Here is a 12,932-nt window from a genome sequence, read left to right as displayed (position 1 = left end):
ATATTTTTTCTTACAAAATTTACAAAAAATATATGATTCATGTTATAGATAAAGTTACAGATATACAAAAATAAACAAATTATACATATATATAGTCATGTAATGTTTGTGTAACGTTTTCATCATTTTAAGCAGATGAGCAGTGTTGGTTGAGTTACAGATAAATAAATGATACACACGTAACTTATGATCTGTAATATCATTTTAATGAAATACAAACACAATACAAATATTTAACACCCCACTAAATGGAAGACATGCAGCATCCCCATTCTGGATGACGGTAGAAAGTTCATTTTGAAGGCACCGCTTTTCTTCTTTCTGGGTTTGATACAGGCACCAGCAGCAAGCTGTTTCGTTGTTTCTTCGAAACAGAACTGTTCCTGCTTTATAAAATTGATAATTGAAGCTGCAAATTGTGAACATTTATCATTGAGCTTGTTTTGCATGTAGTGAACACTGTTCATGGCTCACCACGCTCGACAATACCCCGGCCTTGCTAATTAGGGTGTTAATTATACAGATATATATTCGTTAACGGTGGCCGGATTAACTGCTGGCACAGTGGGAGTGAATCAGTTTAAATGCTCCAAGGCAACAGTTGATCAGCTTTACTGAAACAATAGCGTGTCATTTCAGCCATTTTATGTGGACCAAATTGGGAGAGTCATTCAACACTACAAACTGCCAGTTGGATGTTAGGTCAGCTGTAATAACATCAAATTAATGTGAAGTTTATCAATGCTCACAACAAGGCCGCCGGTGAGAGTACTTCTGTTATACACACTCTTCTAACCGGCTTAACAAGATTACAGAAACATGTCAATAACGGGTTTCCATAAACGTCCAATTAACGTCGATTCATGGTCTGCTCTGCTGGTGTCACAAACAGCTTTCCGTACTCGAAGCCGCTCCAACGTCTCGCGTGATTGACTCTCAGCCAGACCACGCCCAACGCTCACAGTACGACTGTTGTCGTTGGAGGGAGGACGGGTCATAGGTCATGACAGAACTCGAACGGGAAACTGGTCATTCAGTACAGACGTAATAAATCGGCGGTAACCTGTGCGACCATGGATTTCTGATTGGGAGACACTAGGAAGGAGGCCACACTCAGGTAAAGTGATCCACCTGTATACGTTGTACAATATCATTTACAGTGTCGTACCGGGTAGATGGTGGGTATGCTACCCGACCTAGTTAGCTCACTTGCGTCTACCCACAAGAAGCCATGCACATGTACAGTGTCTCGCGTCGAGTTATGCTGCATTGTCACGCCGCACGGTCACACGGGCTGGTCCCGGGTAGTGTTATCTGGGGAAAGACTTCCACCCGTAATCCCTCTTAAATTTCTTCTAGTATATTATTTATGTATCTTTTCCAGCATCGTTACAAGTTAGGGGCGATAAGTCTGAAGTCTTACCATATCTGGGTCTTTATACATGTCAGACCTGTGGTATTTTGACCAGTACACGGGTAGATTCTGTTAGATACGGGTATAGTGTGATATAGATCTGCTTATATATGTCAGACTTGTGCTATTTTGACCAGTACACGGGTAGATTCTGTTAGATACGGGTAGAGTGTGATATAGATCTGCTTATATATGTCAGACCTGTGGTGTTTTGACCAGTACACGGGTAGATTCTGTTAGATACGGGTAGAGTGTGATGTAGATCTGCTTATATATGTCAGACTTGTGGCATTTTGACCAGTACACGGGTAGATTCTGTTAGATACGAGTAGAGTGTGATGTAGATCTGCTTATATATGTCAGACTTGTGGCATTTTGACCAGTACACGGGTAGATTCTGTTAGATACGGGTAGAGTGTGATGTAGATCTGTATACATATATGTCAATCAATCAGTTTATTGCATGAAGGCCAGAGGCCCATATACAAAATAAATATGTATGATATGTACAACATATACAACATGCGACACACACGTTACATTGAATCTCTTCTCAATATAAGCGCGTGATAAATAAACAGAGCTACCTTATATTGTAATAGGGATGCTTTACATGAAAGTATTGAATACAGTTTTGTAGCATTAATATTTGATTGTAGCCATTGTGGAAAATACAGTTGCCTTAAAGGTCACATGCAACGTAAAACACAACTTTGCAGATTCTGATACCTTTCGGTATGGACATACCGAAACAAATCGTCAAAAATGCAAAACGGGTTTCAACAGCTGGGCTGCGCTCATAGGACGTGCGCAAGTAAATAGGTTCGCGCAGCTTGGAAGCGGGTTGTCGGGTGAATACTCGGTGAAGGCTTTGGTGTGAGCTATTTTTCTAATGTTTTGTTGATATCTCACAGGCGCGAGCTTTTTATATGTTATGACAGTAAATTAACTGTTTATATAATTTCATTTGTCTATTTCACCACACGTTCTTCTTACCGAGACACTTTCTCAGTTCGATACTTAAAAGCAATGTCATTATTTAGCGTTGACAGAATTTCTAACTGTGATATAGATATGTCGTTGTCACAGACAAAACTCAATGTCTTGTTTTATTGACACCTGTGTGTCTGCCTGCCTGTCTGCTAATGACAATATTCAATACACAGCTGCTATCACTGACCACATGCAATTTGAACTTAACACCAATCAGGCTATACACCATAAACAAAATGCATTGATTTACGGCCCGAGTTCGGTCTCTGTCACATTATGTAATTACACAGAAAGGCAGGTGTGATATTTGAACACATGACATGTTATGATGTCTGTTGATTGCAAAATGTTATACACAAAAATGAGCATGTATTTACAAAACCCATCATCTCTATATATATACACACACAATGAGCCGTGAGGGAATCTGCAAATGAACCAGCCGTTACACTTGAGTGCACACCCACCCGCTCTGACTGGGTTCGGTATCCCGGCTGCTTCGTTTCTTGGGAAGTAAACCGAAGTACACAATTTTGCACTTTCGATTTGCGATTGTACGCTTATAATTTTGTATATATATTTTTTCATAACCAGCAGTGTATATTATATGTCATGAATAAGTGATAATTGTGTTTTAATTATGTTTGATTTTTTGGTTGCATGTGACCTTTAAATAAATAAATAAATAGTGTAATTCATTCTCTACAGTATTACAAAATGGACAGAACCTTTGTGATTTTATAATAGATGAATGTCTTCCTTGATTGATATATAAATCATTTAGGCCAAGTCTCAGGCGTATGAAAACATTACGAAGCTTTTTACTACGTAAGTTGTATAGATACGACTCAGGTTCAAGTAAAGATTTAAACTCACGATAACAATCATATCTTGAATTTTCATATAAAGATGAATGCCAGTCTTAAGCTTGTTTAAAGATATCGATAGCCCTGGTACGAAAGAGTTTGATAAATACATTAACGCCGCCCAGGGTTTGGGATAGCCAAACAAATCCAAAGCCCTATCTAAACAAAAGATTACAAATACGGGTTGCCTAAGTATATTTGCCAATATCATCAAGATGGACAATCATATTGTAGGGTTTTTTGGGCAGACGATGTTCTGGCATATTTATTACTTTATACCAGTACTTTAAACAGCGAGAGTAAGAAATTATGTACAAAGGAAATCCCCCACATTCACCGTACACCATATTATTAGGGGTGGACATCTCAACATTTAAAACCCTTTACATGCAAGAAGGTGAACCTTTTCAATGGCATAAAAATCCTTATTCCCTCAAATTTCAGATGCATAAAGAAGAATAGGCTGTACTTGGGAATCAATTTGAAAAATATATTGGGTCCAACAACCCCCAACTTTGGTATAACAGAGAGCAATTGAAGTAGAGCCCTTTTCCCTCTACTTGCCAAATTGATAATGGATCTATTCAGATTTAGTAGGGTAGATTCTGTCAGAGATACGGGTAGAGTGTAATATAAATCTATTTATGCATGTCGAATGTTTTGTACCGTGTTATATTTGAGATAATGCTTTCTCAGTAAAGTATAGATTGTAGTATCTTTACCTCAAACAATGACAGCGAAGCTCAGATGAGATAATTATAATTATACAATGTCTGTGTAATAAGTAGGCAGCTTGGTTGGAACAGTGAGATCATTAGCTTAGCCATTAAAATACTAAAGGTATGTAATGTAGAAGCTATGTGGAATATATATAAATATCACATGGTGGGCCTCTTTAGTGTAGGCCATTTAGTCGGTGCATATAGGCCATTTGGTCGGTGTGTAGTCAATGTGTACACCCTATATGGCAAGTGTATATAGAAGCTATAATCGGTGTATGTAGGCCATGTTTGTTGGAGTAGACAGTATATAGTCGATGCCGTGCCCTGTTGCCTGCCGAGTACACCCAACTACCCGTGTGAGACACCATGGACCACGCCCACATCCTCACAATGGCGACTCAGTAGTATGGATAAGTTGTGGGGACATAATGTTGTTTCGCTGGACAAGTACCCTGTCGACTTACAACGAGGAAACACGATTGTAAAACAAAATTTACACCCAAACATATTCACGACAGACCAGTTCAGTAGGCTTGTGGTCAAAGCGTTGGCGGCACCTCAAGTCGAAGAATCGTGGTTGAATACCATCGATGGTAACCACCTGCTCCGATATATGTGGAATCAAGTTCAGATGCCAAATCTCACTTTTAACCATAAGCCTTAATTTAGGAGGTGCGTCAGTAGTTCTGTAGGCGTAGTGGGGCTGCACGGTATTACCGATATATCGAAATACGCTTTCAAACGATACGTGTTGCAATATTTTTATGAAAAAAGGCATATAGGGTAAAGAACATATATGAAATTTTTGTGATTATCTATGGTTTAAATTAAAATGTACCGTACACACACTTTCATTCACAACAGATGTTTTCCATCGTTATTCAATGACAAAACTGCATACTGTAACACTATATATTGTATAAAAGAGAAAATCCATGACTATGCAACCTAATTTTCAGATTGCTGTTATCAGAACCATAACATATATGTTTAGGGACTTATAATGTAGAAAATAGGATTGACATGCACAATTAATGCCACTCACTGTCAAACACTAAAGTTCCCAATACGTATCGAAATACGGGTGCCTAAATCGCAATATATTGCAATACAGTTTATTTGCCATACACAGCCCTAAGGCGTAGTAGTCTAGACCCGTCGGTCTCCTTGGACATGAGTTCGAAGGCGGCTTCAAGCCTACTCAGCTGTATTGTTATGAAAGGTAGACATCAACCGCTACACAGAGAATACAGAGCCAAATGTACATGTGACCTACATACGGCATATTGGAAATGACGCTTGCACACGTCACTACGAGCATGTATTTATTCCCATTTTTTCTACTTCCAGGCGTCAAAATGAAGAGACTGGAGGGCAGGTGTTGTTGCTGATGGTGATATCCGCCTTTGTCGTCGTCATCTTCGTAAACCACGTGACCAAGAAAGACCATGTTTCCGTTCAAAGAGATCTGAGCATGCGTGAGCTCAAACAGCTGATCAAGGAACAGATTCAAGCCGAAGAGAGATATTTGTCTCAGGACGGACAGAAACCATCCTCCCAAAATGTGGTCAACATACAGACTGACATTGTACGTCGTAAAAAATCAAAAGAAAAACGCAAAACCACTAAAGAAAACAACACGGGGCCTAAAAAACATGATTCATCAACCGACATCATTACATCTCAACGTTTACGTGGAAGCAAGAAACGTTACATTGTTCATCTATGTGACAGCAGTCGCGCATGCGCTGGTTGGGGCGACAGACAAAGGGGCGTGGTTGCTGCCTACCTGCTTGCCATTGTGACAAACAGAGTGTTTGTTCTTAATATGACGTCACCATGCCCAGTTCGCAACTTCCTTCAACCACACAAGTACGATTGGGAAATCCCCGATTCAGAATTGGTGGGAAAATCTGCCATAACAGTTGGCGGTGTTCGCGCAACAGACTACCACAAGGTTGCTCGCTTCCAGGATTTCAATAAGGTGTATGATTACGACGTTATCTATTTGAGATCAAACAGCGACCTCTTGAACATTATCAAATCAAATCCCCTGTATAAGAACAGGATTCCCAACTGGGCTAAAACATATCGCCACAGAGCTTTCAAGAACGGCTGGGAAAAACTAATGACGCCAACAAATCACATGACGAAACAAATAAACGTTCTCCTTAAAGGCGTCGATCTACAGAAACAGGGGGACCTCGTGTGTGCACACGTGCGGATTGGTAAGAACGCGCAGCTACCAAACGACTCTCCGAACCGGAACTCGATCGAGTCAGTAGATGCATTATGGGAATTCCTTGACCCGTATGTAAAGAATGCTACTCGGATTTTCATAGCAACTGACTCTATGGAGGTTAGAGAACTCGCGAGGAAGAGATTCGGAAAGAAAACTCTGGACAGTGGTGGGACAATCATCCACATTGACAGACAGAGGAAGAGTGGGTCGGCATGCGATGGCTTCGAGACGGCCATCTTGGAACAGCTGATCTTGACAAAATGTCACGTGCTAGTCGTCTCCGCAAGTAACTTCAGCATCAGGGGGGCGTTTCTAAGGGGGACCAATGACAAGCTGTTCATGTTCAGAAACGCAACCGTCAAACCTTTCAACATGGGCACATGATGGGGATTTGTGTAAAGTCAGTCTGTCCAGCTGTCATGTTCCACGTGATGCAATCGTGGGTCTTTATGCATTTTATTTTGATTCATGGTGCGAATTGAACACAATTTTCATTTCTTATAAGGTTTACAATTATTGTTAGTGAAAACGACCATTACAATTTCTGAGGTGAAAGCATACCGTGAAGTGTTATTGAAGGAAGTCCTTCAGAAAAGACGGCTTTGAACAGGTCATTGACATTTATACACGCTGTCCAGGCAGTATTGGAGACATGACGAAGAGTCCTTACATCATGTTGTATCAGGGTATTAAATACATGGAGTAAGGCAGTCGGTATTGTAAATATGTCGGTTTACAGGCAGTACTAGAAACTCCGACCCGTGTGGAAAATGTGTGTCTGTGTACGGACGTGGGTATTGCTGGGATTGTACATATATCTGTTCTGTATCATACATGAGATGGGTCTGTGTATAATGTGTATATATGTGTATATATGTGACATAAACATTCATAATGGACACGTTCCTGTGCAACTGGCTGCTGACGAGTCTCATGACGGCCCGGGGCTGGTGTATATGTGAAATTATAGCATGCTTGGAATGGTTGTATTTAAAATAACGCATACCTGTCATCTTGTGTTTGTCTCAAAGCCTCTTGACTCTAAGCGATTTTTAATTACCCAATCGGTTCTACTCGGTTGATTCCGTGAACTGGACCGAGGTAGACCGAGGTGAAAGTGTGATAGTGATTGCATTCGGGGCATTCTGTGTATATCTTGACTAACTCGTCAGTGGTGACGATCTTTGTCTCAATGGGGAAGTTTTGAAGGAGATGGGTGATTGCGACTACCACTACGACAGCTCTCCACTCCATGTGACGACTGGCTGGACTCAGTTTTGGGAAGAGCACCGCGTTGCACCATCTTTGCACACATTCAAGCCAGTGAGAACCAATGGGTATTTATTGCGGGTTATATTTTATTATAATGAATCATGTGAAATGAAACCCCCGTTTTGTTATTATTTGACATGATATAAAAACAACAACATTGCTTTCACATGGCATCGGTGGGGAGGTGGGGTAGCCCAGTGGTTAAAGCGTTCGCTTGTCACGCCGAAGGTCCGGGTTCGATTCCCCACATGGGTACAATGTGTGAAACCCATTTCTGGTGTCCCCCGCCGTGATATTGCTGGAATATTGCTAAACGCGGCGTAAAACCATACTCACTCACTCAGTATCAGTGTACCATGGTTATGTTGTACAGACAGTATCAGTGTGATAAAGAGGTTTTTTCCTAGCACACACCAATTACCGTCAACAGATGCGATCTGTTTTCAGAGGGGCGGTGGGCTGTTGCGTTTCTTTTGCCCTTGAGTACTGTTCTTATTTTTCTGCGCAATCAAAACCAGCAAGAAGAGCCTTTTATGTTGGAATGATTTATTTGAAGTCGTAGTTGATGGCCTATGGCAGGATGGTGTTGGTTTCACACCTGCAGATGGGGCATCCCTGGGAATCGTGAGCCATCCTCCCTGTTGGGCAATACAGATCGCACAATGCCATCTGGGGGTTGAAGCAGATGGCCTTCTTTGCAGGCTCGGGGGCGTCAGAGGGTTCAGGCCCTGGAAGTAGATGTCATCATCATCATCATAAAAATCACCACACCACCACATCGTCGTCGTCATCATCAAAACATGCAATCATCATTGTAGCACCCCCTGTGTGTGTGTTTGTGTGAGACAACACTCTGCAGTATTCAAGATTTACTACCCATATGGTGAAACATTACCAGTGTCATATATATTATATGTGCACATTTCAGTTTTGCCTAGCAACCATTGTTTCTGTATTTCGTCGTCTATGACGTCATTAAACAATTGAACGTGACGTCAATGAAGAGGGCCGTCACAGCTGCTTACCGTGTTTTACTGCACAAATGTACATGAATAAAATGGATGATAAAGAAATTATTACAGCAAGTGTGTCATTACGACGTATAAGAAGCCCGTGCAAAATAATGTATTATGTCGCTCGGACAATACAAAATTTCGCACTCGTTTGACACACTTACTCGTGTAATAAGCAAATGTACGATAACTCCCCAGTTTTCCCGATATAAGCAGTTCAACATCTGAATTATTCATCCTTTCAGCTCTATCAGATTTCGCAATCGTTTTGAATTTTCAGCAAATTACTATTCGTTTTAAGTTTTTCTTTTATAACTACTTACCATTTTATACCGGCCACTTAATAGGAAGTGCTGTTGAACCATTATCGGTAGCTAACGAGTACTTTAATATATTAATGATAATTTGTTATTTTCAGGCATCAATAACTGTATAATGTCAATAAAATTCAAATAAATTAAGGCTGTTTTGTAGAAGTAAGGCAATACATGTATTTGTTTCCAGAAATCATTATTTTTGATAATTTGTCAATATACTTAATCAACCGTTTTCTGATACCCATAGTAGGTACAGCTTGTTCCAGCTTCAATGAATTATGAATGTCTTTAACTCACCTCTGACTCTATATTTTTATTACATGTTATTTGTTTGCTTGCTGTTTTACGCCGCACTCAGCAATATTCCAGCTGTATGGCAAGTGGTGAGTGTAGTTTTACGCCGCCTTTAGCGATATTCCAGCATTATCACGGCGGGGGGACACCAATAAGGGGCTTCACACATTGTACCCATACGGGGAATCGAACCAGTGTCTTTAGCGTAACGAGCAAAGGCTTTGACCACTAGACTACCCCACCGTCCCTCACAGTCATATACACGTCGGATCAACATGCGGACGTCACTCGGTAAAATTATTGATGTGATGAATTGAGCTTTACATTAAATGCTTGTTTGTTTTATGCAGATTCGTGTCGTTTTTGTAATTCTTAGGGAAGCAACTTGGGTCTTGATTCAGTAGTCCGGACTATTCGCAATCCGGACGAATTTACTGAGAAACGCAACCGTCCGGATTAACGAGGCTTCACTGTACTCACAGTTACACTTGCAGGTGGGGCAGCCGCTGCTGTCGAGGACGTTGCCAAAAGGACAGTAGATCATGCAAACAGGTCCACAGATCTCACTTGGTGCGGCTGGAATTGACAGAAAAACGAAACAAAAGTAGATTTCAACGCTGTGTGTAAGACCTCTACCATTTGTCACTATTTGGGGAAGAAGGAAGAGGGGTTTCCGTCAGAACATGGACTCCGACGTTGTGTGTAAATGCACACAGAGACGGACACACACACACGCGCGCGCGCACACCCACCCGCACACCCCTGCTCACGCACACTCTTCGATTTACTCGTCTGGTAGCTGTATTTGCAAATGCGATACATGATCCGCAACCTCACCTACAAGCATCTTATACTGAGCCGTGAAACCTTTTTTGCCTCATTTTCTCCTTCGTCTTCTCCCAATCTCGTTGTCCCACAATACTCGCCTTTCGGTATTTACCGTTTCCCCACCTTTCTCTGCCTCAATTACCCAAAACTTCATCATCCCCCAAAAAAAAAGCAAAAAAAAAACAAAGCAAAACAAAACAAAACGAAAAAAAAAAACAATAAATAACGTCGAACAAACAAACCAAAGCCACCATTCTCCCCCCTACCATGTAATGTATCTCCATCTCTACCAAGTCCTTCTCCTCATTCCCTATTTTCGCCTTTTTCCATTTTCACCCCGGTCCATCTCACTTCCCCCCAACCAAAAAAACCCTCAACTCAACCCATCCCGCCCTCATCTTACCGGGGCGGTGGGGTAGCCTAGTGGTTAAAGCGTTCGTTCATCCCGAAGACCCGGGTTCTATTCCCAACATGGGTACAATGTGTGAAGGCCATTTCTGGTGTCCCCCCGCCGTGATATTGCTGGAATATTGGTAAAAGCAACGTAAAACTAAACTCACTCACTCACCCACCTCATCTTACCCCACTACACTTGCATTACTTACCAGAGACCGCGGCGACAGCTAGGAGGAGACATACAACGACCTTCATGGTTCTCCGATGTCAGAGTTAGACTACTGGTCGCTGTGATGTGTCCGAGATATAGAACTACCGCAACTACAGCTTAGCACACAAACTCGTTACACTTATTTCACCAACATGATTACTAAAATCGGTTGTCACACTTATACTTCGTAGTTTTTCCATATGATTGTCTTCTTCTTCTGGGATCGTGGGAGCAGGTTCGTGTTACCGGACTTGGTTCAAGCGAATTCTGATGTTTAACTAGTTTGAACAAGTTACTTCTTCACAAACCTCCCAGAATATTTCTTTCCAAGGTATAATTTCATAATTATAAACATTCATCATTGATGTTCTCTCATCAGAAAGGATTTCTAGATTCCTAGCCGCGAAGGCTTCATTGGCCTGAACAGCTTTGCGAGGACAGGTTATTTTTGCCCAGCCCTGTAGTGCTCCACGGCATCAGGTGCCGCTCTCACGACAATCCCTGACAAGGTAGATAAGACCGAAACGTACATGTTTTAGAATACGCTTTTATTGAAATCCTGCCTGTAACATTATCTTCTACTTAGTACATAATGTGTCAAAGAAATATTTATGGACCTTTATCTATCCAACACATCCCTTCAGCAGTATAGATTTAACATTCACACTTTCACAGTCACAAAATAATATTATACATGTTATTCAGTCTTGATCAAACTGAACAATCATCTTACAATATGTTCATTGGAAATGAATATGGTAGAGTATATCATCGAATCATCGATCACTGAATGCGTCTTACATGTGTGACACAGTTTATACTTTTTTCAAACGTCATACAATTTCTTCTTCTCACATGTGACACTGTTTATACTTCTTACATGTGTCATATAATTTCTTCTTCTCACATGTGACACAGTTTATACTTCTTACATGTGTCATACAATTTCTTCTTCTCACATGTGACACAGTCCATACTTCTTACATGTGTCATACAATTTCTTCTTCTCACATGTGACACAGTTTATACTTCTTACATGTGTCATACAATTTCTTCTTCTCACATGTGACACTGTCTATACTTCTTACATGTGTCATACAATTTCTTCTTCTCACATGTGACACAGTTTATACTTCTTACATGTGTCATACAATTTCTTCTTCTCACATGTGACACTGTCTATACTTCTTACATGTGTCATACAATTTCTTCTTCTCACATGTGACACTGTCTATACTTCTTACATGTTCATCTTCTTTTTTCTTCTTCTCACATGTGTGACACAGTTATACTTCTTACATGTCATACAATTTCTTCTTCTCACATGTGACACAGTTTATACTTCTTACATGTGTCATACAATTTCTTCTTCTCACATGTGACACTGTCTATACTTCTTACATGTGTCATACAATTTCTTCTTCTCACATGTGACACTGTCTATACTTCTTACATGTGTCATACTTCTTCTCACTCACATGTGTCATACTGTCTATACTTCTTACATGTGTCATACATGTGTCTTTCTTCTTCTCACATGTGACACTGTCTATACTTCTTACATGTGTCATACATGTGTCATGACACTGTCTTATACTTCTTACATGTGTCATACACTTCTTCTCACATGTGACACTGTCTATACTTCTTACATGTGTCATACACTTTCTTCTTCTCACATGTGTGACACAGTTCATTCTTTTTACATGTGTCATACAATTTCTTCTTCTCACATGTGACACAGTTTATACTTCTTACATGTGTCATACAATTTCTTCTTCTCTCGTCTGACACTGTCTATACTTCTTACATGTGTCATACAATTTCTTCTTCTCACATGTGACACTGTCTATACTTCTTACATGTGTCATACAATTTCTTCTTCTCACATGTGACACTGTCTATACTTCTTACATGTGTCATACAATTTCTTCTTCTCACATGTGTGACACAGTTCATACTTCTTACATGTGTCATACAATTTTTTCTTCTCACATGTGACACAGTTTATACTTCACATGTGTCATACAATTTCTTCTTCTCACATGTGTGACACAGTTTATACTTCTTATATGTGTCTTATGGTGCACACATCTATACTATCCAAAAAAGAAAAGAAACGCATGGGCATTTTGTACTTTTAAAAACAATTGTCAATATGTAACAGAAGTGTTGATAACATGATTTTACACAATTGCACAAGTAAAAAATCGGCTTTCGGAAATCGGCATTTGTTTTGAAGGAGTTTCAATGTCAAATCACTACGCAAAGTCTTGATGCTGCGAAAAGGAACATCGCCATTGAAAGAATGCATGCTGGAGATTACCAATCTTCTGTTGCCAGGCGTCTGAATGTTAGTCTGAG

General features: G+C 40.4%; 2 protein-coding genes and 1 long non-coding RNA gene across 3 annotated transcripts; 1 reads left to right on the top strand and 2 right to left on the bottom strand.

The window, feature by feature from the left end:
• The first annotated feature begins 946 nt into the window (after nt 1-946).
• LOC124253928 lies at nt 947-7,623 on the top strand. Its single transcript, XM_046687777.1, has 2 exons — nt 947-1,117; nt 5,346-7,623. Exon 2 carries the CDS (start codon nt 5,386-5,388, stop codon nt 6,619-6,621), a length of 1,236 nt encoding a protein of 411 aa, XP_046543733.1. The 5' UTR covers nt 947-1,117; nt 5,346-5,385; the 3' UTR covers nt 6,622-7,623.
• A 415-nt stretch (nt 7,624-8,038) lies between these two features.
• Nucleotides 8,039-10,693, bottom strand: LOC124253929 (BPTI/Kunitz domain-containing protein 4-like). Its single transcript, XM_046687778.1, has 3 exons — nt 10,567-10,693; nt 9,614-9,709; nt 8,039-8,237 (listed from the first exon to the last, which is right to left on the bottom strand). Exons 1-3 carry the CDS (start codon nt 10,610-10,612, stop codon nt 8,080-8,082), a joined length of 300 nt encoding a protein of 99 aa, XP_046543734.1. The 5' UTR covers nt 10,613-10,693; the 3' UTR covers nt 8,039-8,079.
• A 406-nt stretch (nt 10,694-11,099) lies between these two features.
• LOC124253940 lies at nt 11,100-11,794 on the bottom strand. The gene is made up of 2 exons (XR_006892349.1): nt 11,691-11,794; nt 11,100-11,431 (listed from the first exon to the last, which is right to left on the bottom strand). It is a non-coding gene; the product is annotated as an uncharacterized LOC124253940 (long non-coding RNA).
• Nucleotides 11,795-12,932: the final 1,138 nt, after the last annotated feature.

The sequence above is a fragment of the Haliotis rubra genome, unplaced genomic scaffold (genome assembly GCF_003918875.1).
Source record: "Haliotis rubra isolate DU_JTF1 unplaced genomic scaffold, ASM391887v1 Scf559, whole genome shotgun sequence".
Taxonomy (NCBI): Eukaryota; Metazoa; Mollusca; class Gastropoda; order Lepetellida; family Haliotidae; genus Haliotis; species Haliotis rubra.
Note: the sequence above shows the minus strand (reverse complement) of the source record. Positions and strands in the feature narration are given on the sequence as shown.